We start from the raw sequence: 27,251 nt of genomic DNA on the forward strand, positions 1-27,251 counted from the left end.
TTTGTGTTTCTCAGTTCAGGTGTGACAGCGTTGCGGATCATTAGTTTTAAACGAGGTCAAGGAGAGAAAAAAAGGGAAAAGAGTGGTTACATGATGACCAAGAATTTTGACAACATGTGTATTGGGGCAATAGCAAAAATGACGTCAGTCCGTAGGTTGATGAAGGGGGAAAGCCACGCCAAAATAGTTGAAAGAAAAGAAAAAAGAGACCACTTCATTGCTATTTCAGCTTTTTAGGTTATTGATAAGAAAATACTATAATATAAAGACTTGATAGGAAGTGGAATTGGTCGTACAAATTGTGAGAGGAGAAAAGGGGGGGGGGGCGTGGGGTTAATTGCTTCCCCTCTCTAGTCTTTGATTGCTTTCGGGATGGCAGACAATAGAGGAGAGTTGTGGACATTATGGGTAATGATGTTTGGAAGAGAGAGAGAGAGAGAGAGAGAAAGAATGAAAAGGGAAAACAGAATCACACAAGGGCATTTAGAAAGCTTAGATTCAACAGAACAGTTTAAAACGCAATTGTGAATGTACCTCTTTCTGTAAAAAAAAAATAATAATAATTACCCGTAGAGATATAGATTATCCTAGGAATGATAAAACAGAAAAATATCTTGCATATTTATTGGCGTGTCTTGATCAAAAGTTTCGTATAGGATGTACGCGTTATAAATCAAAATATTTTTTTTTCATCAAATGTAGCTGGTTGATGTAATACAGGGGGAAGGAAGAAAGTGTGTGAGAGAGAGAGAGAGAGAGAGAGAGAGAGAGAGAGAGAGAGAGAGAGAGAGAGAGAGAAAGAGAAAGAGAGAGGGCGATATTCGTGTATTCACCCTTTTGTTAATTGCTTCATCCGCGTGTAATTAGAACAGAATCGAAGCATGCCGGATGTTTTTTCTTATAATCATGCTAGCTTCTTTGTTCGCTTTTTTCTTCTTCAAAATGATCGAGACATTCATCCAATAGACTAGGGTGCTAGCATGGGTTTCTTTCTTCTCCCTTTTCCCCTTTTTTTGGTTATGCGTGGCATAGGAATAGGTCCAATTCGAGAATTATTTAGATTTTTTGTTTATTGGTTGGTTTTTAGTTCTTAGTTTAGTTTAGTTTAGTTTATTCTAGTTCTTTTGGCAGAGTAAGTAAACATTGAAAATTGATAAAAGTTTCAGTTCAAAGTCGACAAAAGTTCAACACAAAGTTGTTTTTATCACAACTGCTAGGGTTATATTTAAATGCATAGAATGTAGTGATTTTGATGGTAAACTATTGTTTTTCTTTTACATTGATCTGGGGGGCAGTGACGTATCTGCAGTGAAAAATGCCCTTAAATAAAATATAAAAACAAAGAAAAATGAAGAAAACATATTTTCTTGTGTTTTATCTTTTCCCCTCGTCTTTTGTACCTCTCTATTTTGAATATACAGTACGAATATTTGAGCTTGGCGGATCAAATGAAATAAAATAAAATAAAATCATATGAAATCAAGTGTTATGTCAGGGGTAAAAGTCGGTTAGCATGGGAAATTACCGCGGGGCAATGATCACATGATCATTTGTGTCGGACAGCCGTCTCTTTGTATTTGTACAAATGCACACTAGCGCACTGATGGAAGGGGGGGGGGGGCTTTGAAGGGTAGTTGACCCCCTAAATACAATTCAAACTTGGTGTATTTCGATACCAGTGATTTACAAATGATGCAGAAATTATATGATTTCTGGGTTTTGTCCTCACTTTTGCCAGAAGCGGTACTACCGGTGGGAGGGGGGGGGGGGGGGCGCTATGCCCCACCTTTTCAGTAGCCCCAAAGTGCCACTATTTACATAGGATAATTGCCCCTTTTCTTTTCTAATTACTGTTCTTTTCCTCTCTTTTCATCTCTGATGAGTACCTCTTTTCAGGTGCAAGAAGTTCCCCTTTTGACCTCTGATATTTTTGCCCATTTTTACGTTAACTCGTGCCCCTTTTTCTTTATAATAAGTGCACTATTTCCTTCGTAATAAGTACCCCCTTCACTTCCTCCTAAATGCCACTTTCTACCTCTTATAAAAGCCTCTTTTATTTTCACACGTGCCCATTTTCCTTTTTAATGAGTATCATATTTCCTTCGGATACTAGTGCTCCCTTTCCTTTTTATGTATGAGCCCCTCCCTCTTTTCAAAATGCCCATTTTCACATCTGATAAATGCCCCTATTTAAACCTGATAGGCGCCCTTTTCCTTCCACAGATTTCCCATTTACATACAAGTACCCCTTTTCATCTCTGTTGAGTGTCCCTTTTACCTTTTCAGGTGCAAGAAGTGTCATTTTCGACTCCGATGATTGCCCTTTTTACTTTGACACGAGCACCTTTTTTCCTTCTAATTACTGCTCTTTCCCTTTTGATAAGTGCCTACTTTTTCTTTCTCAATAACATGCATCCCTAATTCAAGGCGACCAGCTTAGATCCCTCTTTTCTATTATTTTCCCTAGACTTCGCTCTTTACGCTCGCTCGCATTTATAGATGTAATAATTACGTTATTTATAAAATAACTCTTCAGTCTTTCTTCATTAGATTTTGCTTAATGCTCATCAGGTTTTTTTTTTTTGGTCTTCACTGGGACCTCATAAATCTTAATTTGTTTGCTCGCTCGCTTTGCTTGCTCGAAAATTAACATTTCAGATTATCACACCCAACTAAAAAAGTATGCTGCCTATATTGTACCACGTAAAGAAAGAAACAAACAAATATTGATGTCATCCCTGATAGTGTAATCACGATGAAGCGGTAAATACATATGCTTTTTTGATGTTACCATTCCTTTTTTTATCTTCCAGAAAGTGTTCTTTTGTGTGTGGGTGTCCCCCTATGTTGGATGACTCACCACCGCCCCTGCATTATGCTACTTGGTGGTGATGCAGATTTTGTTCTGACCCTCCAAAAGTTTTTTTCGCTTTTTACAAATGCCTTTTTGATGTTTTCCTTTGTAGGTGCCCCTTTTTTTCTTCAAGAAAGTGCCACTTTTTTGTTGGTGCCTCCTATTTTTGGATGACTCACCGCCGCTCCTGCATTATGCTACTTGTTGGTGATACAGATTTTGTTCTGACCCTCCAAAAGTTTTTGCTCATGATGCCACTGCAAATGCAAGACTCTTTCCTGACTTTAAACAGATTGCAAATGTACGAACTGAATCATATGCCCATGAACAAAGTAATTTCGTCCTTTTGTAGTAGTTAGTATTTTTCCATTCGTATACAATTTCCTGAGATAAATCTGCCTCAGGCGTGGAAAGAAATTAGAATACATTATTATGCCTGATAACTGAACCTTGTCAAATCTTGGACAATGGCTTTTCTCTCTTCTACAGGGTAACACTTTTTACATGAAGGTGCGCTCATATGCAAATAATAGGCTTGTATTGAAAAAAAGTATTCCTTTTCCCAGAGTTCCGTGGTCATACAGACGTCCCCGAATTTCTATCAAACGGGGTTTTCAATCCACACCCATAGGGAGCTTGTGTACACCATCGCGATTATTTCGGAAATTATTTGACAATGCCAGGCGGGTATGTAAACTTTCCTTTTTCATGTTTATGTCTTGAACCTGTACCTATCAAATCCATATAAGCCACAAATATGTTATAACTATTGAAATTTCTCCCAGGAAGCATTACATTTATAAAAGTTATTGTCCTATGGCGGACTAATGAATATTAATAAGTCAGAATGAATCAGGAGAGCTTGGGTATTTGTTTCTATTTCATCGTGACTGTGCCATGGACCAGTGATGGCCAGGTAATAGAGTCGCTGCCCGGCAAGCAGTAGATGGCAGGTTCAAATCCCGCTGGTTCCAAGATTTTTTTCTGACTTGTTTTTCAATTACAGATCGATCAATCGATCTTATTTACTGCAGTGGCGGATCCAGGAATTTCTTACGGAGGGGGGGGGGGGGGGGGGGGGCACAAAATCGCATGGGGTAAAATATATGAAAAACGATGGAGCGAGGCGTCAGCGGCGAGGGAGCGGAGCGACCAAGCGGGGTTGGGTCTGGGAGGGGGTCAGAACCCCTTCCCTGAGTAGGAAACATTTGCAATTTTAGAACCACATTAGGTGCATTTTCAGGCACTTCCTGGAGTAATATGACGTAAAATTGCTTTTTCCTACCCCCTCAAAGAGTAGAGATCCAGGGGCGGGGGGGGGGGGGGGTTGACCCAATGACGACACGGAGCATCGTCCACGAGCCGCGAATCGGCGAGGCGATTTTTTTTTGTTGTTGCTATTTTGAACCCCCGTAAGTGATGTTTTCCAGGCATCTACTGATACAATGGAGACCATAAAAAGCAGTGCATGATAATTACGTCTTTTTAAATCAAGTAACAGTTTAAGGGGGGTCGACCCAAAGACAATGCAGAGCATTGTCCACGAGCCGCGTATCGGCGAGGCGATTTTTCGGGGTGTTATTTTGAACCCCTGTAAGTGATGTTTTCCTGGCATCGATCTGGCTTTTTGCTAATTATAGGGGGGTTGACCCAATGACGACACGGAGCATCGTTCACGAGCCACGAAGCGGCGAGGCGATTTTTGGGGGGCTATTTTGAATCCCCGTAAGTGATATTTTCCTGGCATCTACTAACACAATGGAGACCATAAAAAACAGTGCATGATAATTACGTCTTTTTAAATCAAGTAACAGTTTAAGGGGGGTCGACCCAAAGACGATGCAGAGCATTGCCCACGAGCCGCGTAGCGGCGAGGCGATTTTTTGGGGTGCTATTTCGAACCCCCGTATTCCATATAGACATAATCAATTTTTGATAACATAACGAACGTGAAATATTAGGAAGTACTTTCTGACCATAAACCATAAATAAGCAAACAAACATAATACCTTTTATAGGGAAAAATAACACAACTCTTCAAATTATCATATTTTATCAAACTTTTTTATACAATTATTTCCGGAAGAACCACTATCATTGTAGGTTAATTGCTTGAAAAAATATGATAGCCCAAAACAAATCTCATGAATTGATTGATATTTATGCAACATATTAGGATAAAGATGATATTGATGTTGATGTCGACGATGATGATGATAATATTGATAATGAAGATTACAATGAAATTAATATAGACAGAATGAAAAAACAGAAAAGTTGACGCAGAAATTTCACCTTTATTATTTGAATAAGAATTCTAAGATTGACAATGCCTATAAATTTATTGTAAGAAAGCGTATTTTGATAATAATTAAAAAAAAAATGTTTTACTTTGGCTTAAAACGAGTAGAAGGAGCAACAGAATTTAATCAATCTATAGATCGGGTTGAATAGATGAAAGTTATAGGAATTATGTGTATGGTAGAGTAAATGGTGTTATTCATATTTTAGTAAAAAGGTTTTGAAATGAAAGTTGGAGCATATTATTTAAAAACCTAAACATGAACAGTAAACTTTGTCAAAGACTGTTAAGGTTTTTAATTTGTAAAATAATGGACTTGTGGGAGACAAATATGGTGAACCAGTGCATACACGAAGAGATTTCTTTTGATTTTGGTTCTGGCGCTTGTGCCCCACACTACTATTATACAATAGGTTATACACGGTAATATCAATAAACAATAAAGCATCCAAGCGTGTTACATGGGATAAACTTGTTTTCTTTAATTTTTTTATTTTATAGTATACCAACACCCTGAGAAAACGATTTAGTTATTTGACATATATATTTGTTCCAATTTAATTTTCCGTCAATGAAGACACCCTCAAATTTTGTGTACCTCTTCATTTCAAGAGTTGTGATAACATTTAATGGCATGTAGATTTGCGTGTCTAAAGTGATTTTTTTGTTGTTGATTGGACATAAAAGCATTTCAGTCATAATTGGCTATTTCTGCCTCTTGTGCTGCACTTGGATTTTGAAATGAAATTTGTTTTTATCTATAAAGGTTAGTTTATATCACCTAAACTATTGCTTGCTCTCTTTTCTTTTTTTCTTTTCTAGTCTCAATTACGAGTCCGGCGAGCCGATTGTCAAGTCGAAAGGGACGCCGGGATCGGTGAAATGTGTAGTACTCGTGATTACCCTGTTCATCATCGCTGCTCTTGTCGCGATAGCGATGCACATCTATAACATAGGTGAGATCTCACAGAAAAAGAGAGACAGAGACAGAGAGAATAAGAGAAAGAGAGAATAAAAAAGGGAAAGTTAGATAGGAGAGAGATGGGTACTATAGTATACAAATGGAAAGAGAAAGAGAGAGAGAGAGAGAGAATGAGAGAGAGAGAGAGAGAGAGGGAGAGAGAGAGAGAGAGAACGAATAGATATAAGGGAGAGAGATAATTATGTAGGAAGGTAAAGAGAGAGAAAGAGAATTAAAGAGAGAAAGACGTAGCCTTGAAGAGAAAAAAGAGGGAGTGAGAGAGAAAGATGGAGAGAGAAAGAAATACATTTGGAGAGAAAGAGAGATATATATTTATAGAGAGAGATAGCAAGCTAGACTTGAAGAGAAAGAAAGTAAGAGAGAGAGAGAGAGAGAGAGAGAGAGAGAGAGAGAGAGAGAGAGAGAGGGAGAGAGAGAGAGAGAGAAAAAGGGAGAGGAGAGAGGCTCTTAGCAATCGTGAACTTTTATTATATCTTTTCTTTGCTTATTATGTCAAAATAACTTTGCTTGATTTTCGATGAATTTGTGAACATTTTCATACAGTTGATCCACTTTTCACCAAAGACGAGCAAAGAACCCACTCCCTACATTTCTTTTCTTTTCTCTTTTTTTGTTGTTGTAAAGCCATTGGTGGAACAAATTTGACACAAAGGAATAAATATTTCGAACTACTACTGGTAAACAGCTTGATTGTATCAGTCCGAATGTGTTAGTCAAGGTCATTTAATTGTGTAAAGTATACAGCCCCAAAGAAATGAGTTGACCCAAACAGTTCACCCTTTGAAAAGTTTGCCTTCAATAACATTTTCATAATAGGACATGGTATGTCAAAAACTGACTTGGAAATGGTCTACAAGCCCAATAATATAGGTTAGAATCAGTAGAATAGGCATTTCTGTATGCGTACAATGAAGAGTTGACCCCAACGAAAATCTTCGATTTCTACTCAATTGGTTGCCAAAGTGTGATTACTACTGCTGCTGTTCCTTTTATATTTGTCACACGACACCACAACCACTACCACTTCTGCTACTGTTGCTGCTACTGCTACTACAACAAGGGCTGGGGGAGGAGGGGGGGGGGGGGTGGGTAGGGTAGGTGGCCAGGTGACGGAACCCTTTGAGTATTTGATATTTAACAATATTTGTGTAACCGCCGCTTCCTATTCGAGCACCTTTTGAAAAATCAAGTACAAGATATTCAATAATATATAATATATTTGATTAACATAAAACGTGACAACTGAAATACACACAATTTACATAAAGATTGCAGTTTGAAAAATGTAAATTTTAGCAATTTTTTAATAAAATATTGGCTCAGTATGGGCTAAATAATGAATGTGTACAAATACGCAGTCACGGTGATTTCTTTTGGAGACAATATATTAACATCGTTTTCATCTATTACGATTACACCATACCATGTTACAATAAGATATGTATGAACAAATGAAAGAATTGTGAAGCATAAATAGTGACTTTTGTGAAAGAAAATATTTTGATTTATATAGAATGCCTATGCCTCTCGAGACTAACATGTAAATGTTATTAATATGGCTATTCCAAGTTAAATTTGAATCAGTCATTACACCTAAGAATTTTGTAACTTCTTTTTCAATTACGGGCATGTCATTGACACACATATTATAACGAATTACGTGTTTGGAGTGCGTCTTTCTGAAATAAATATAATTAGTCTAATTAATATCTGAAGAGATTTTTTGAATTTGAACCAAGATGACAATTTATTTAATTATAAATTGAGGGTTGTAATAAGAATGCTTAAATCTACTGCATGTAAATAAAATACTTTAGTATCGTCTGTGAACAAAAAGTTTGTTAGGAGTGGTGATGCATTAACAATATCATTCATATATTAAAAAAAAACATTAAAGGACCTAAGATAGTGCCTTGTGGTACTCCGCACTTTATGGTGGAAATATTATATGCTTTAGATATAAAAAATACTTCTACCACTACTACTATTACTACTACTACTACTACTACTACTACTACTACTACTACTACTACTTATATATCTAGTATTTCTACTACTAATACTACTTATACTACTACTAATACTGCACCTACTACTATATGTACTACTACTACTAGTCTAGTGCTACTACTACTACTACTACTTAAAATAAATTATTGTCCAAGTCAATGTTATTAGGCTCCCTCTAATGAAATGTTATGGATATATGCGTGTATATGATAAATAATGTATATGTGACCGCCCCCTATTTTATATGTTAAATTGAAGTCTCAGGCATGTGTGTGTCTGAGTGTATCAGTGAGGGTGTGTGCGTTTGTGTATCTGTGTGTGATAATATATGCAGGCTTGTTTGTTTATTTTTAATCTTTGATTGTTTTTCACTTTTTCTTCTTTTGGAATACCATGTTACAAGCATGTTGTTTCTCGGTGTTCCTAACCATAATTGTATTTACTGTTTTAAATTGATATATTGTTATTGTTTTCATTTTATGTTATTTTATGGTTGAATCAATAAATACAAAAACAAATACTATTACTACTACTACTACTACTACTACTACTACTACTACTACTACTACTACAACTACTACTACTACTAATAATACTACTTTTATTTCTACTACTACTGCTACTAATACCACTTCTACTACTATTACTACTACTACTACTACTTCTACTACTACTACTACTACTACTACTACTACTACTTCTACTACTACTACTACTACTACTACTACTACTACTTCTACTACTTCTACTACTGATACTACTATTATTATTACTATTACTACTACTACTACTACTACTACTACTACTACTACTACTACTACTACTACTACTACTACTGCTATCACTAATAGTGTGCCAGAATACTATTAATACGACATACTGTTATCGATTTACTCTTATAATTATGCTGATTGCATTTTGTCAATTAAAATGTCTATTTTTCTCTCTTTTGTTTTTACACAGAACTTGCCAGACAAGGTAATTTGAAATCCTGTTTTAAGTAATGTTTTAAGTTTGAATATTGGTGTGTAAAAAACCTTTCACATGACAATATTACTGAAATTCTTATTAAGCTAAAAAAAACTATTTGAAATAAAACGAATTGTAAAGTTAGTCGTTTATGTTTCCATAGTAAAAAGATAAAGAGATGCCAATTAGATAACTTATAAATTACTGGGAACTGGAATGAAAATTCTGCTGTCGCATAAGATCGACGAATATGTAATTTACCGGGGCTATTCTACGATAAGTTTCACTGGACATGTAGATCTTCCACCTTGAATAATCCGCACAACTACAGCTGAGTGGTTTGCTGATGATATTTTAGAATATTTTTTTTTACTTCCAAGTGGGTGGTGGCCCCGGGAGGTGATTATACTTCAGTGGTAATTATTCTAGGGTCTATTTTTCTAGAAGGTACTTGTCCGGATTAAATTGTTTTAGTTAGTATTTTTCAAGATGATAGTCCATGAAGTGGGGGATGGGGGGGGGGGGGGGGGGAGTTTGTCGAGTTTGTCGAGTTTGGCGGTAAAAGATCGCATATTACCATCGGGTCGATTGAGAGATTAGCTCAAATAGTACTATAACCTTTCATTTATATACATTTGGAGAAAATTTTCTTTTATTGAGAACCTCTCTTACTGCCTTTGAAGATTATCCATGCGGGGTATCAACAAGCGTAGACAACTTCTATTATTTACCTTATATAGCTATTCACATTGCTTGCAGTTCACCCAAAAAAGTAAAACCGGGTTTTCAGGGGTGGCTTCAGGGTTTTGTAAAGGGGTCCAATTGAGAAAAATAATAATCTGCCAAGCAAGCAAACAAAAAGAGTTATGAGACAAAAACGGAGGCTTTTATCAGATAGAAAATGATGTTGACTACCACCCCCCCCCCAAAAAAAAAAAAATAATAATTGAAAGCTCATATTATCTTGTTTAATATTATACTACAATCATGAAGTCCAAAAGGGTCAGGCAGGTCAAAAATGACTGCTTCGAAAGGAAAGAAATTCAAACATAGTAAGAAACAAATTTATTTACTTCATTTCCTTGTGAGATCTTTCCATAATGATTTGGGTGTCATACAAAAGAATGAAAAGAACATAGGCCTAAGCTTTTCAATGATGAGAAATTGGGAACATTTTTTTCTCTTGGGGGTGGGGGGGGGGGATGAGTCGGATTTATTACTTTTTTTTGCAACATTAAAATAGACCTGTTTTCTAGTTTTATGCCAACTGTTATAACAAAAGTTTCCCTGATGACTGAAAAGCTAGCCAGAGAGCAGAGGCTAATGTATGGGTAGTGAATTCCATCCATAGACATGCATTTTGCATAACAGGAGAATGGAATTGTTGGTAACCAACGCACAGTGGGCCAGGGAGGAACCAAAGTGCGCCAAAACTCATGTTTGGGGATTTATTTTTTATAAATCCAGAGGAAATGTTTGGATTTCCAGGGATTTTCGTTTAAATTTTATTACCAACATTTTCTCTGATGTCTAAGCTTTAAGTTAATAGCAGATTTGGCTGCCCGATTCTGCCCGTTATTATGTTAAAGCCGTTTTCCTTGCAACATTGCCCCGAAAAATGTGTTTATTTTGGTCCGCGGTGTCAGAACAAGTGTCACGCGCCCCCTCGCGCCGTGATTTATGACCACGAATCCTTCATGATTCAGCCGCGGACCCCAAAAACCTACATTTTTCGGGGCAATGTGGCAAGGGAAATCGGCTCTAACATGACAACGGGCAAGATCGGGCAGCCAAATTTGGTATCAACTTAAAGCTTAGACATCAGAGAAAATGGTGGTATTAAAATTTAAGCGGTACACTGCGGAGATCTAAACATTTCTTCTGGATTTATAAAAAACATTGTTAATTAGTCCATTTTTCAGTGAATTACCCTATAATATATCATGAAGATTGTGTTTCTATTAATTCTAACCCATTCATTCAACGAAATGAACTATCAGTAATATGTGAGAGCAATTTCATATCAATAACTTAAAAACTTCATGTTGAATTGAAAGATTTATAAAATAAGTCACTTTTGCACTAAAACTGTGAATATGTAGGATTTTGCTGTTTGAAGTAGTAAATTTATACCCTTATTGTGCATACCGGAATTAAATATTTCACTGAGGTATTCCTCTATGTATTACCTTTCAACTGGGCAAGAAAAAAAATTGGAAAATAAAAATCACCCAAACTTAGTTTTGGCGCACTTTGGTTCCTCCCTGGCCCACTGTGCAACGGTTCTGGAGCGAAAGAAATATGCATACAACGAAAACAGCCATTTGCTCATTTTTGACAAATTGAAATCTGAAATCAGTTATTTATTATTTTATTGTATATAATTATTATTAATCATGTTTTGGGAGTCATATGAACGAAGAGGAAATGGACTTCCTAATGATGCGCAATAATCAACAAAGAAACGATTTATACGGAAGCTTAAAGGCACACTGTCCTACTTGTAGCTACTTGCTCCCTCTATATAGAAAACTTCCCAAATTGGTGCCTGTTGGTCCCCCATGATCCTCTTTTTCTTATGTTAAATGAGAGCTGAGTTAATGAGATAGCCAGCTGTCACAGTGACCTCGTTGGCTCGCTGTGTGGTCTAATCCCTTCTAGCTGCAGTAGTAACTACCTTTAAAGGCGCCGACGAGACAACGAGATAATTACGAACAATAATTAAAGGAGACGAGTTGTTGGATTGTTTTAAGTCGGCAAGTCGACGTGTTTAGGAAGAGAGGACGAAATGTCACGATGGCAACAGCCCTAAAAGATCGCTCAAAAGGGAGGAGTATAGGGACGTCGGACGTTCTTTTCCTTCCCTTGTCAAATTTCTTAACATTTTGGGGAGGAGTAAGGATCACCTCGTACATAATTAACCTTTCGGCTGACAAGCGATTACAAATAAAATAAGAGGGGTTGAGCCATATTATAATGGGGAAACCCCAGAAAAGGTTTAATGCCAAATCATAGATGATGGGGGGGGGGGGGGGGAGGGGCATACCAAATACAACTTGAGTAGCCGAGTTCCAAGAACTCGTTATACCGTCTTTTCGTCCTAAAGAATTTGACTTGCCGATTTCAAACGACTCCCTATCTCGTCTTCTTGTCCAAAACAAGTCGGCTTAGTACTTTTAGACATGATAAGTGATATATACATGAAAAAGTTAACTATCATTATTATTTTCAGTATTAATATTCAGGCCTGAGATATAATTAGAAAGTTAGGCCACGTAAATAGACTCATAATGAAGGAGTTTAGGTAAATTGATTTATTATAATAACTGGCTTTTTACATTGTTATCTTAAAAGGTGGTAGCATCATGGTAACTGAGAATGTGACAACACAAGCAACAGAAGCAACAGAAGCAACTCCAGAGCGTAAGTATTACATCTCTTTTTCCCCATTTTTGTTGAAGTATAAGTTTGAACAAAATATAAGTTGTTAAAATTGTGTCCTTAATTTCTCTAATTAATCCTAATAATTGTGTAATGTTTATGATAAGCAATGCAAATTTCATACTACTATTTTTAAGCTTACATAATTTCATATTTGTAATGACCCCGATTATGATTATGTAGTGTTTATGATAAGCAATGCAAATGTGTTTTCGTATGTGTGTGTATGGGGGGGGGGGGGGGTGGGGGATTCATTACCTTTTTTTTGCAACACAACAATAGTCCTGTTTACTAGTTTTATGCATACTTTTGTAACAAAAGTTTCTTTTGATGACCGAAAAGCTTTGCCAGAGGGCAGAGGCTTATGTAGGGGAAGTGAATTCCATCCACAGACATGCATTTTTTTTTTTTTTTTATAGCAGTTGAATCCAGAATCATGCAGGTATTGATGTAAATCAGTATACAGATCTATTATTTTGAAAAATTGAAATCTGAAATCAGTCATGTGTAATATTGTATTGTTTTTTGGGAGTCATATGAAAGAAGAGGAAATGAGCTTCCTATAATGATGCGCATTATTTTTAAGCTTACATAACTTCATATTTGTAATGACCCCGATTATAATTGTGTAGTGTTTATAACAAGCAATGTAAATGTGTGTTCATGTGTTTTTGAGGGGGGGGGGGTGAGGGGGAGGGGGTGGGGTGGTGCATTGGTTATTAAATGGTAACATAACTGACTCGTGTACATCTTGCACTTGTATGATTCATTTTAAATGATCGCAACGTCTTTTTTTTTTTTTAAGATGCCGGCGGATTGAATTTGCATTTTGTGTGAGTGCGAAGAATGAAGAACTGTTTATGTACTCAATGCAAATGCGAGGGGGTGCCCGCTATTGAGAAAAAAAGGAAGCAGAAAATCTGGCAATGCAATCGTCTCAGATCCTTTAGGAAGAGCTGCCAGATTCATCAAATTTGAACTCTGAACCACCCCTTATATCGGTCACTTCTGAATCCACTTCTTTCAATTAAATCGATATGCTGATGTTTAGGATGTGTCAATTAAGTAAATGTATGCGACGTATAGGTATTTAGTTGTACAATTAGGTTATACCCCACTGAAAGCGATTTGGATAGCAGTACATGTTGAAATAAAATTGGAAGTGATCAACGAGTTTGTTATATGAACACAATGGATTGTTCTCTTTCATTTTTGTATGTCTATCTTACTCCTGTTGTGCCTTTAGTTATGATGCAAATGCATTGATGCGATTTCATTTTTACAAGAGTGCGTATTTGGCGCCTTACATGTACTTTTAAAGGGGAATTAACCACGAACTACATGTTAATTTCAGTTTGTAGGCCATTTAAAACATTATCTGAAAAATATAAAACATCGTACATTTGACGAAAGGGAGGACGGAACTCTTTTTCAGAACCCTTCGTCTTTCACGGCTATGAGAATTTTCAGAACGTCGCCATTGTGTTTGCGCTCTCTATGTGGTCTCTTTATTGTACTTCCAAGACGATATTATTTGGCCTACAGCAATGCTTTCTATATAAAATAAAAAGTTGCTTTACTCTATATGTCATGGTAATGCTTCATAGTCGAGAGGTTAATTCTCCTTTAATAATAGCATTAATGTAGATAGGTCGCATTATGTGATAGAACCATACAGACTCATATATATTTCCAATTATTCTTCTTCCTTCTAAATAAAGCATGTATGATGCCCGAGGAAGCTTTTACTGGTAAGTAAATGTATTTTTGTTTTATGAATTACGGTTAAATGTTGATAGGAACAGTTCTAAGTAGTGCAGTGTACATGTGTAATCCCAATATAGTATGACCGGCTAAATAAAGGAATAACTTAAATGATTATAATAAACCACCGCATTGTTATATGAATCATCACAGGCGCCACCTTAGTCAACAGATCAATAGTTTTTAATAGAGATGGAAAGTTAATTGAATTGCATTTTTATATGAATAACAGTACTTCTTTATTCATAAATAAATAAATAAATAAATAAATCTCTGTTTCTCTCTGTTTCTCTCTGTCTCTCTCTCTGCCGGGCTCTGTCTCTCTCATCCTCTGTCTCTGTCTCTCTCTCTCTCTCTCTCTCTACCCCCTCTCTCATTTTCTGTCTCACTTCCTCCTCTCTCTGCCCCCTCTATCCCTCTCTCTCTCTCCCTCTCTCTCTCTCTCTCTCTCTCTCTCTCTCTCTCCTGTCTTCTTCGACACCACCATCGAACGCTTCGCAGAGCAAATCGAACTCGAGGTGGGTGAAGTCCTTGAAGTGACGTCACCGTGTTTCCCCTCCGAGGATGACATCCCTCGTGGTATCACCATGGTGTTCAATGCTTCAGAAGGGTACAGGATCAAGATAAGCTTCAAAGAGTTCAGATTCGATGAAGGTGAGCCATAAAATAATGTATATCCATCACTTTTCACCCTTAATATCGCATGGTTTATTGATTTATTGGCATCCTACCTAGACAGATCATTCGGAAAGGAATTAACATGCGTCAACCAAGCCAAGTTAAAAAAAAAAAAAAAAAATCCTACCGTAACATAAATTATTAGTGGTAGTGGTGTACTGGACTCTTTTTTTTTTTAATCCCTGAATTAAAAGTTTTCCTTGTTAAAAGTGATTGGAATAATACAGTTATTAAAATTCCGATGAATGAGAGAGAGAGAGATAGAGATAGAGAGAGAGAGAGAGAGAGGGGTGCAAACATTAAAGAGGGGTAGGGAGAAGGCAGAAAAAAGAAGAGATAGAGAGAGAGAGAGAGAGAGAGAGAGAGAGAGAGATGAGATATAAAAAGTGGGGATGGAGAAGGCAGAAAAAGGAGAAATTTCTTGTTTTTGTTATGTAATTGAGTTGAATACATCAAAAGCAAAATATATCCTTTTTACCACGATTCACAGGGATGCATTTGCGCTCCCAAAATTTCAGTCTCTTAGTGATTTTAACGAAGTATGTTAAATATATATATATATATATTCGTCACCCTACCTTATTTACCCAGGTGGACTCAACAGGATCTGGGTCGGTAACGGCGATGCGCCCCCATCATCCGAAGGCTTCATCCAATTCTTCGATGGCTACGCCCTCCCACCTGATCTCGTGTCCAGTGGCAATGTGATGTGGCTGGAAATGTACGCTCCTTTCCCTTGGATGAACGGTGCACTGAAAGCCGAGGTTTCTGCCGTCACTGATCAAGGTATTCAAAGGCGTCGATACAGGAGGGGGGGGGGGCGTTCGGGCATTGGAGCCATGATCGTTTTTCTTTCTTTCCTTATAGGTTTAAAAGTAATTTGTTCATGTCTGAAAGAGTATTTATACATGTATATGCTTTTGTAAAAATCTTTTATAAAAATTACGTCATAGAATGAGATTTATTTATTTATTTATTTATTCAAGTTTTATTTAAAATAGAGGGTAGGTACATTCAGTAAAAAAAAAAAACTGCTTTCCAAGCACGCCCTCTAGGACGACATAACAAACATGTTCCAACAAACAAACGAACCAAAGCTGACAATTGTTTGAAGTTGAAAAGGTTTACACCTTGACGTTTACTGAATGGTACATTGAAAACCGAGGTTATTATGATTTTCTTTTTTCTTTTACTTCCCTAGTCCTGATTGGTTTGTAATAATTGCAGTAGTTTGTACAATAAACATTTTGCTTTTGCTGTCTTCTGCTTTTGTGACCATATAATGAATTCCTTCTTCTCTCCCTCCAATCTATCTATCTATCTATCTATATATCTATCTATAAATCTATCTATCTATGGCCCTTTCATAAACATCCATCTCTCTGTTCTTTTTCTTCTTATTTTTCCCTCTTCTTCTTCTTTTTTTCCTTCATATTATCATTCTTCTTCCTTTTCCTTTTCCCCCTTCTTCTTCTTCTTTTCCTCCTCCCCTTTATTATCATCATTATCTTCTTCTTCTTTTTCATTTTCTTCTCCTTCTTCTTCTCCTCCTCCTCTCCCTCCTCCTTTCCCCTCCTCTTTTCCCTCCTCCCCTCCTTATTCTTCTTCCTATTTTGTCCTGCTCTGTTGACTTCACTGCATGTATCTCTAGATGTCCAGATGAACTGCTCCGGTACATCCCAACCGTGTCGCTATGCTCTTAAGTGTTTCACCGAGGAAGAAAAATGTAACGGAGGCAACGAATGCCCAAGTGGGACTGATGAAATGGAATGTGGTGAGTATAACTACAGTGTTTGAATTATTATGTTATCAATATTGTCATTATTATTATCATAATCTTTATTATCATTTTTTAAATTTATTATCATTATTATTATTATCATCATCATTATTATTATTGTTATTAATATTGTTTTTGCTATTGTAATTATCAACTTTATTATTATTATCATTATTATTATTATCATTATCATTATTATTATTATTATCATTATCGTTAGCGCAAGTAGTCGTCGTCTTATTAGTATTAGTATTAGTAGTAGTATTAGTAGTATTAGTAGTAGTACTAGTAGTAGTAGTAGTAGTAGTAGCAGCAGTAGTAGTAGTAGTAGTAGTAGTAGTAGTAGTAGTAGTAGTAGTACTGTAGTAGTAGTGGTAGTAGTAGTAGTAGTAGTAGTAGTAGTAGTAGTAGCAGTAGTAGTAGTAGTAGTAGTAGTAGTAGTAGTAGTAGTAGTAGTGTAGTAGTAGTAGTAGTAGTAGTAGTAGTAGTAGTCGCAGTAGTAATAGTAGTAGTAGTAGTAGTAGTAGTAGTAGTAGTAGTAGTAGTAGTAGTAGTAGTAGTACTGTAGTAGTAGTGGTAGTAGGAGTAGTAGTAGTAGTAGTAGTGGTAGTAGGAGTAGTAGTAGTAGTAGTAGTAGTTTTTGTAGTAGTAGTAGTAGTAGTAGCATCAGTAGTAGTAAATAATAGAAGAAGTGTTATTTTTGATTATTTTTCGTCACCTGCGCCTGATAGGAGAAACATATTTTTGCGCCCACTCTTTTTAGTGTTTTCCATTCCCCTTGTTGTGGGGCGCCAAGTGTACATCCCCTGCCCCCTTGCTACGCCACTGCTTATTTGGCACTTAAACGCGGAGTGCAAACCGACCATTGTGAATGATCGCCTTTTATTTAATTGTTTCTTTGATTTTGTGTTTGCTTGTTTGTAGATTGTCTCTACGCTCGGGATTTCAAATGTGCGGACGGTCAATGCATTCCGCGGGCTAGCCTATGTAACGAATTTCCATCGTGTGATAACGATAATGTCAACTGCAGTAAGTTCATACACCCTTCTCTAATTTTCAAGGAAAATAAGAATGCAAAATTCAGTCAGATGAAGAAAATCTTGAGAAAGTTAATCTGAATGATTCTTTAAGTCGTGGGTTCTTTAAGTTCTATTTAAAAGGCTATGAAGATACTGAAAATGCGGGTTCAGAACCTCCTAAAATAATTTCTTTTTCTTTGAGAGCTTTTCTTAATAAGTTCTTTATTTCATGTTATGTATATATAAATGGTTATTATCATTATTATTGAAATTACTGTTATTATCATTATTAATGTTATCATCATGACAATTATCATTACTCTTATTATTATTCTTATTCATATTATCATCATGACAATTATCATTATCGTTATTAATATTATTATGATTACTACTATTATTACCATCGTTTACTGATATTATTATTATTATTGATATTATTATTTGTATACTCTTACTGTTATCATTATTAATATACATTTTGTACAGCCTTCGCGTGTCCTCAGGGATTCAATATATCCACGGAGTTTGTTTGCGATAGCGTCAATGATTGTGGAGACCACGCAGATGAACAGAATTGTCGTAAGTCATCAAAATCCGCCTTTTTACCCATCTTCCTCTTCATAAACGCTTTTTAAAATCCATCCATTCATTAAGATTAATTGTCATTCATTCATTCATTCATTCATTCATTCGTCTATCCCTCCGTTCATTCATGTATTCATCCGTTCATCCGTTGATTCATTCATCCATCCATCCATTCATACAATCATTTTTCTTTCCATTTCCCGACATTCTTTGATTCATTCCAGGGGCGGTCGAGCGACTTCCAAAGTGGGGGGGGGGGGGGGGCACCAACAAAAAAGGGCACTTTCTGAAGAAAAAAGGGCACCTACAGTGGGAAATCTCAAAGCGAAAATATACAATTTTTTTGACATTGGTACATACCCCTGCATTGTGATTACATTATCAGGGATGATTTCAATATTTGTTTCTCTTCATACATCATACAAGATATCGCTTAAGCATCATACTTTACAGTTGGGTGGGATGTCTGAATATGCATTTACGAGCTAGCGAAGCGAGCGAGAAAATTTTTAAAGATCTGCGAGGTCGCAGTGCGAAAAATTACATCTTATAAAGAGGAAAAAAACCAATCGTGATGGGGTTATAAGCACATTCTCATAACGGAAGACTGAAAAGACCTTTGATAACTTACATAATTATATCATCTTTAAATGTGAGCCAACGCAGCGAGCGAACTTTGGGGGAAATTGCTCTTAGTCGCTTTAAATAAGGGGCATGTTTAATGATTTCATGAAAAGGGGACAATTATCGAAAGGGATAAGACACTCATTAGAACAGAAAAGGAGCACGTGTCAAAGTACAAAGGATAATTATAAGAGGTGAACATGAGGCATTTTTTTCACCTGAAAAGAGGCACTCACCTGATGAAAAAGAGGCGTTTACGAAAATGGGAAATAGGCAATTGTTGACGGAAAAACGGCACCCATCAGATTTTGATAGGGGCACTTATAAGAGGTGAAAAGAGGCACTGACCAGATATGAAAAGGGGCACTTATGAAAATGTAAAAGGGGCACTTATAATAAAGGAAAATGTGCATTTGTTGAATGAAAAGGGGGCACCGTTCAAATTTAAAAAAAGGGCCGTTATGAGAAGGGGAGGGAGCTTTTTCTTTTTAATGGGTGCACTTATCATAAGGAAAAGGGGCACTTATTAGAAAGGGAAAGCGGTAGTTATGAGAAGGGGAAGGAGCTCTCTCTTTTTAATGGGGGCACTTATCATAAGGAAAAGGGGCACTTATTAGAAAGGGAAAGCGGTAGTTATGAGAAGGGGAAGGAGCTCTCTCTTTTTAATGGTGGCACTTATCATAAGGAAAAGGGGCACTTATTAGAAAATAAAAGGGGCACATGTTAAAATTAAAGGTGTGCTCATCCGAGTTTAAAAAAGGGGTAGTTATTAAAAGGAGAAGGGGCACTTCTTACAAAGGAAAAAAGGGGCAGTTGTCAAAGTAAAGGAGCACCTCTCAGTTTTGAATAGGGCAATTATCAGAGGTGAAGGGGGCACTTATCAAAAGTGAAAAGGGGCACTTCTCGTACCTGAAAAGAGGCACTTACTAGAGATTAAAAAGGGCACTTATTAAAGATAATTTCAAGATTTATGAGAATGGAAAATGGACACTTATTGCAAAGGAAAATGGGAACGTGTCGAAGGAAAAGGGGCACGTGTCAAAAATAAAAGGGCACTCGTCAGAGGTGAAAAGGGGGGAAGGGGCACTTTTATTTAGTAATAGGGGCACTTGTCAAAGTAAAAGGGGCACTTTTCCTATGTAAAAAGGGGCACTTTTGGGGTATCTGAAAAAGTGGGGGGGGGGGCACTGTGCCCCCCCTGCCCCCCCGGGAGAACCGCCTCTGATTCATTCTGTTATTAATTTATTCATACATGCATTCATTCCTTCATTTACTGATTCATCGTTCCATTCTTTCATTTGTTGCATTCGTTCTTTCTTTAATACTCTGTATTTTTGCGTTCATTCCATCATTGATTCCTTGACCCATTCTTTTATAAATTTATTAATCGGTTCATTCATTAATTCATTCTTTCATTTCATTATTTTTTTTCATGGAGGATTGTAAACTGATGTCATTAATTTGAAGTGAAAAGGATGTTTTCAATATGGAAATTAACCATGATTTATATTCGAACAGCAAGGATTTTGGTATAATATGCCCTTAAATCAAGACTGTTCAACTTTGTTTGGAGAATAATATAGTCAATGCGACAAGTGTTTCCTTGATTTGATACTAGTAAACAAAAATGAGGAAAGGATTTTGTTATTAACATGTCAGAATTTTAACAATATTATGTTTTTTTTAAATGTTCTTTCTACAGCGTGTGACAACGAAAACCGATACCTGTGCGATAGTGGGGAGTGTATCTATCTGTACAATGTTTGTGATGACTTCGAACATTGCAGTGATGGCTCCGACGAAGCTAAGTGCGGTAGGTACGATGATGATGATAATGATGGTGGTGATGATGATGATGATAATAATGGTGATAATGGTTATGAATCATAATGATGTTGATGATAATGATGATGATGATGATAATGGCCTTAATGCTGGTGGCGGTGGTGATGATGGAATGATGATGATGGTAAAGATGATGACGAAGATGTTGGTGACTGTGATGGTGTTGGTGGTGATGATGAAGATGATGTTGATCATGATGATACTGATAATGGTTATGATGATGTTGATAATGATGATGAAGATGATGATGTTGTTGATATTGGTGGTGGCGATGGTGATGCTGATGATATTGACGATGATGTTGATAATGATTATGAGGATGATAATGATGATGATGATGTTGATAATGATGATGTTGATAATGATGGCTATGGTGGTAGTGATGGTAATTGTAATGAAGATGATGGTGCTATTGAAGATGATGTTGATTATGCCGCTGATAATGGTTATGATGACGATGTTCCTGATGATGATGTTGATTTTGATGGTGGTGTTGGTGATAATGATGATATTGACGATGATAATGATAATGATTATGAGGCAGATGATGATGATGTTGATTATGATGGTGGTTGTGGTGGTGATGATAATGATGATGAAGATGATGATGCTATTGAAGATGATGTTAATAATGATGGTGGTGGTGGTGATGATAATGATGATGAAGATGATGATGCTATTGAAGATGCTGTTGATGATGATGCTGATAATGGTTATGATGATGATGATGATGATGTTGATTTTGATGGTGGTGGTAGTGATTATGATAATGATGATGAAGATGTTGATGCTATTGAAGATGATGTTAATAATGGTTCTGGTTGTGGTGGTGGTGGTGGTGCTGATGATGATGGTCTATTATAATGACGGCAACGATGATAATTGATATATGGAGGCAAATTTGCATTATTGGATAATAATGACGATAACTTAAATGAGAATTTCTAACTTGATGCAAACTTACTTATTCTGTAATGACATCTTTAAACTGCATTTTAACGTGTTTATTATAGAAGGTGCGCTACAAAGATAAATACTATATTATCAATGTTAATATAATATGTTTATTTTGTTTTTATTTTATTGAAATATACATATATATGTTTGCTATAGTTTGTCAAAGCTGGGAGGTCACATGTCGGAACGATAATACCACATGCAAGCCGTGGTGGACTAGATGTGATGGAGTCGACGATTGTGGTGATAATAGTGATGAAGAAGACTGTCGAGGTAATTGTAGGATCATTGTTAGTAGTATCGGGAGAAGTAGAAGTTGATGTTGTTACTTTTACTGTATAAGTTGCTGTATTATTATTGCTGTTACTATTATAATTATTATAATTATTTTCATTATCATTATTATTATCGTTATGAATATTTATTATTATATTAATATCAGCATTAACATAAGAAAAAGAAGAAGTATATGTACTAATGTTCAATTCAGTTTAATTCAATCAAAGATTTATTACAAGCCAATACAAGAAATAATATACAAAGATATTTGGAGATAAAAAATCATCGTGGCTAAAAGACTAATTAGCGGAAGATATCACATTGAAACAATTGAAGGATAGGAAAAGACTGTGACGCCGTTAAACATATTGTAGTGCATTACAGAAAGGATGAAAGCGAAACGAGAAACGGAATGTTGTGATAGAAAATCAACTCATTAAGGTTTAAGCAAACTGACTTAAACAAAAGATGACCTGAAAAATCCATAGATAATGAATAAGAGAATCTTTCAAGGAAATACTTAGTGGTGCTGCGGTCTACAGTCGCTGGAATATAAACCATACGGTACTGGGTTCGATTCTTTACCACGGCACAAAGTCACTAACGTCCTTTGGCAAACCTCCTTTTGCCACAATAGGCAGACCCAGGGATACCTGTTAGGATTTATTCCTTGAATGCATCCGGCGCTCTGGCTCACAGAAATAAAGCTGAGGTAATAATGTCCAAAAGCCTTTTGGGAACCAACTCATACTTCATAGAGATGTTGTAACAATGTGATAGGCGTTATACCGGATCAGAATATTATCATGTAATCTTTCTTTCTTTTTCCTTTCCCTTTTCTTTTTGTTTTTAGTGTGTGGTGATAACTACTTTGACTGTGGCAATCAGCAGTGTTTGCAAGCCTACAAGCGGTGTGATGGATCGCCGGATTGTTACGACGGACAAGACGAAGAAAATTGCAGTAAGTTTTTAGGAGTCAGCTCTTTATAAAGAGGCAACATTATTGGTTTAGACAGCAAGTAATTCGATAGTTAAGGGCAAAAGATGAAGGGGTGAATTTCCCATACCATAATTCACATCTTTAAAAATACGTTAGACTAAGTGTTCTTACCCCCACCCATTTTCCAGCTCAATCAAATCACGTTGAAACAAGAGTCTTTAACCTATCAGCTGAAGATCTTTTGGAATACTACTGTCCACTCTCGTTACCAGTAACGGTCATGTAGTTGGCAAAGGGTCTCAAGGCTCTCCCATTTTCTCAAGCCCCTCCCCCCCATTTTGTCTTGATTATAAATGAACTTAAGTGAGACACATGTCGAGGAATGAACGCAAGAATCCCCGAACCCCAAGCCCCATATGATACTCCTAGAACCGCACCCTTATATCACATGCTTTCCGTTCCTCCTACAGCTGCTCCAGAGCCGTGTGAGGAGGGCGAGTTCCAGTGCTACAACGGGAAATGCCTCCGAGAATCCCTGAAATGTGACTACGTAGAGCAATGCGATTACGGTGAAGACGAGGACGACACGCTCTGCGACAGAGGTAAAAGAACAATTTAAATACTTTATCGTCACGGTATTGCCGATAGAAACCATGTAAGGATTCGTGTTGTCACATTTCAATAGGAGATTTACTAGGCTATTGAAAGAGCTTTGTTTGCCTTGGTTATTTTTTTTAAAGTCTTGGCGATTGTTGTCTTACGTGCTGTGGGCAAATTTGTGTTGCAAATATGCTAACTACTGCAACTAGCACTATTACTGCTATATCACTACTGCTACTACTGCAGCTACTACTACCACCCCATCACCGAATTGAAGCGTATGTAATAGTTTGTGATGGTGGTAGATATATATATGTCCGGTTAAATCCTAAATAGAAGTAGTGTTAGTGATTAGTGATTAATCTTAAATAGAAGTAGTGAATGATTAGTGGATGTTACTTGTTAGATTAGATGGGTACCAAATCGTGCAATATGTAATCCTATCATAGCTTTTTTTAAATTATCTAAAATGATTACAATACTTAAATTATTTACGTTAATGTAACTCGATTTAACTGAGTAAAAATGTATTCAGCAAAATAAGTAAATTCTACTTAAGATGCCGTAGGTAATATTTACTTAATAAAAATAAGGCAATTCTTTTCCTCAATTTTATTGAGTTATTTCGACTATTATTTTTTTACAGTGTAGTAGTACTACTACTACTAGTACTACTACTACTACTACTACTACTACTACTACTACTACTACTACTACTACTACTACTACTACAACGTCTACTAATACCACTAAAATTACTTCTACCACCAACACCCCCAATACTACTTCTACGACTGCTACTACTACTACTACTACTACTTATTTTGTCTTATGTACTCAGGGAATGCGAGTAGTTATTTCTCCTCTTACTGGAGGCTGTGCATGGTCAAGTACCTATTTAAAACACATAGATCGAAAGGGACAAATGTGTTCAATAATTTAAGCATCGACCGAGGAGCGAACCGGAACCTCTTCTATGAGGGTCAACAGCCCTCAAAAGCATGCCACAGCGCTCCAAATATGTCATGCAACACAGATTCTTGGTTGCAACAGCCTGGATTATGTAATGATAATTTTGTAATAATAATAATGTAATAATAATTATGTAATGATAATTATGTAATAATAATTATGTAATAATAATTATGTAATGATAATTATGTATGATAATTATGTAATGATAATTATGTAATAATAATTACCACATCAATGTCAATTGATCTAACGTATACCAATGATTTAATTCCATGTCACGTGATTCACTCACCTATCACAGAGCCGGAGGAGTGTTACGAATGTTCAGATGGGTCGGGTTGTATTCCTTATTACTGGATCTGTGATGGAGAGGGCGACTGTGCCAGTTCTGAAGACGAAATAGATTGTGACGTATCCGACGGTGAGAATGAGACTATGGCTATCAAATATTGTCATAAAGATATAGATATATAACAAAGGTTGTTCTTAACGGAATTTAAAAGGCAGCCATATCTATGAGCCTACCGTATTTTCCTGTTTCATTTGATTATAAATAAGGGATTTATGATAATTCATTCATTTTAAAATAGTATTTACACGTGTTTATAATTCCATCAATTATATGCATGAAGCGACTTGCAACGATATGTGCCAGCAACATAGGAAACACGCTGGCTTTAGTCCCGTTAGTCTCCATCAGTGCATTCCAGTTTGATCATTCTCTCTTTCTTACCTTCTCCGTCTCATTCGAATATTCCACTCCACATTTATTTTCCCATGTACGATTTCATCGACTTCTGAGTAACCCCTACTTATCTTTCTATCTGCTTCATGACTTATGTATTTGAAACGTTAACAATTTCAAAAACGATAATATCTACCTTAAATAAAAAAAATCCTTTGTCAAGATCTTTATTCCATGAATGTGCACCAAAATAAAAATATTGAATCTTCTCTTTTTTTTAATTTCTTTCCTTTTGCTCATCTTAGATTTATGTGAAGAAGGTTACTCGGTGTGTCCCAACCGATCCTGCATCGCGAATGAATACGTGTGTAACGGTATTCTTGATTGCCCAGGAGGCGTAGACGAGTCCAATTGTACTGATGCACCAGGTAACTTCGCTGAGGTCCTTTGTATAGCGACCTTTACACACACAAATCCGAACGCACTCACACACACACGCGTGCACATGCACTCACTTAGATATACATAATTATATTGCTAATTCCATTTTTACAACCATTTACCTTATATTATGAATAAATAACGCAACAAATGAAAGCCAATGGCAACAATTACCCTTACCCTATATTATTTTGACGAAATAAACTCGCACTTAAAGCTTATCTGTACTAGTTTATAGGATGGATAAGACCACCATGCAAGGTCACTGGACAGGTGGTTATCTCATCAACTCAGCTCTCGATTAACATAAGAAAAAGAGGATCATGGGGAACGAATGGTCACCGATTAGGCATAGTTTTCTATATAGAGGGAGCAAGTAGCTACAAGTAGCACAATGTGGCTTTAAATAAAAACATGTCGTCCAGAGGAAATAAAGTTGATTCGTCTTCTCCGATTTCATCATCCACAGACCCATGTGCATCCGTCTCAGCCTCGGACTACTTCGTGTGCGACGGCAAAGACGATTGCCCCGGAGGATCCGATGAATCTAACTGCTGTAAGTATGAATTCAGGGGGGTATTTCACAAAGATCCTAAGTTGGACTTAACAATAATGGAAAGCCGTTAGCATCTATGAAAATATTTTGTAAAAGTTATTTTAATAGGCATAAAATGTTGATTCAAATTATTCATATTTTCTTTTATCATGGAGCTTTCATGTTCTTGATGTGGAATTTATAAAAAGTCTAAATTTCTTGAATTTTCGCTTTTGAATATATTTTATTTTAAGGCTACATATGGCCCTCCATAATCTTTAAGCCCAACTTAGAGTTAAGTTTGACACCCCCCCCCCCCCTGGCATGTTAAGGGGAAGTTCCCCCTTAAATAGGAAGTCCAATCAGATAATCAAGTCGGTTTTAATAGGAGCAGAAAATTAAGAGAAACAGATAGACCAGTGAAAAATTTACCAAAATACGAAACCCAAAGACAGTGGCGTACGCAGGATTTTTTCAAGGGGGTGTTTTAAAATATGAAAATCGCGCCGAAAATTTCGCAACGACTCAGCCAACCGCTGAATAACTCCGAAACACAATTTCCCATACCAGGGGGTTTATAATTCCGAAATGAAATAGGGTTCATTGTTCCGAAGGTTGGTAATTCCGAAAACGATTCAGGGATATATTTCATTTTGGGTATCATTAACCTTCTAAATTATGAATCCCTTTTCATTTCCGGAATTGCAAACTCTTTTTTCATTTTCTGAATTACGAACTTTTGTTAATAACGAATCATCTGGACCTTCTGAAAAACGGCATGAAACTAACCATTGTATTTGTTTTGTCGTTGCAGCTTGTGGAATTAGACCCATGGCTCAGTCCAGGATCCTAGGTGGTCAGGATGCGGGCAAGGGAAACTGGCCCATGCAGATCCTTCTTAGCAGTGAGAATGTCAATTACATATAGACCTTAGTATACAATTTATATTGATAATTAAAATAATATATACTGGTAATGATGAT

At 36.5% G+C, this 27,251-nt stretch overlaps 1 protein-coding gene across 1 annotated transcript in view; it reads left to right on the plus strand.

Annotated features, from left to right (window-relative positions):
- The first annotated feature begins 3,451 nt into the window (after positions 1–3,451).
- The window catches only part of LOC592265, a 29,137-nt gene continuing 5,337 nt past the window's right edge, over positions 3,452–27,251 (plus strand). The window contains exons 1-18 of the mRNA XM_030974928.1: positions 3,452–3,541; positions 5,979–6,112; positions 9,112–9,126; positions 12,472–12,540; positions 14,280–14,309; positions 14,824–14,976; positions 15,592–15,786; positions 16,652–16,774; positions 17,705–17,809; positions 18,289–18,381; positions 20,714–20,824; positions 21,970–22,086; positions 22,946–23,053; positions 23,503–23,634; positions 24,909–25,028; positions 25,598–25,720; positions 26,203–26,289; positions 27,083–27,172. Coding sequence (XP_030830788.1) covers positions 3,531–3,541; positions 5,979–6,112; positions 9,112–9,126; positions 12,472–12,540; positions 14,280–14,309; positions 14,824–14,976; positions 15,592–15,786; positions 16,652–16,774; positions 17,705–17,809; positions 18,289–18,381; positions 20,714–20,824; positions 21,970–22,086; positions 22,946–23,053; positions 23,503–23,634; positions 24,909–25,028; positions 25,598–25,720; positions 26,203–26,289; positions 27,083–27,172 — 1,816 coding nt within the window. The 5' untranslated portion in view covers positions 3,452–3,530. The remainder of the gene's footprint in view (positions 3,542–5,978; positions 6,113–9,111; positions 9,127–12,471; positions 12,541–14,279; positions 14,310–14,823; positions 14,977–15,591; positions 15,787–16,651; positions 16,775–17,704; positions 17,810–18,288; positions 18,382–20,713; positions 20,825–21,969; positions 22,087–22,945; positions 23,054–23,502; positions 23,635–24,908; positions 25,029–25,597; positions 25,721–26,202; positions 26,290–27,082; positions 27,173–27,251) is intronic.

This window comes from Strongylocentrotus purpuratus, unplaced genomic scaffold (assembly GCF_000002235.5).
Source record: "Strongylocentrotus purpuratus isolate Spur 01 unplaced genomic scaffold, Spur_5.0 spur5_scaffold_7, whole genome shotgun sequence".
Lineage (NCBI taxonomy): Eukaryota > Metazoa > Echinodermata > Echinoidea > Camarodonta > Strongylocentrotidae > Strongylocentrotus > Strongylocentrotus purpuratus.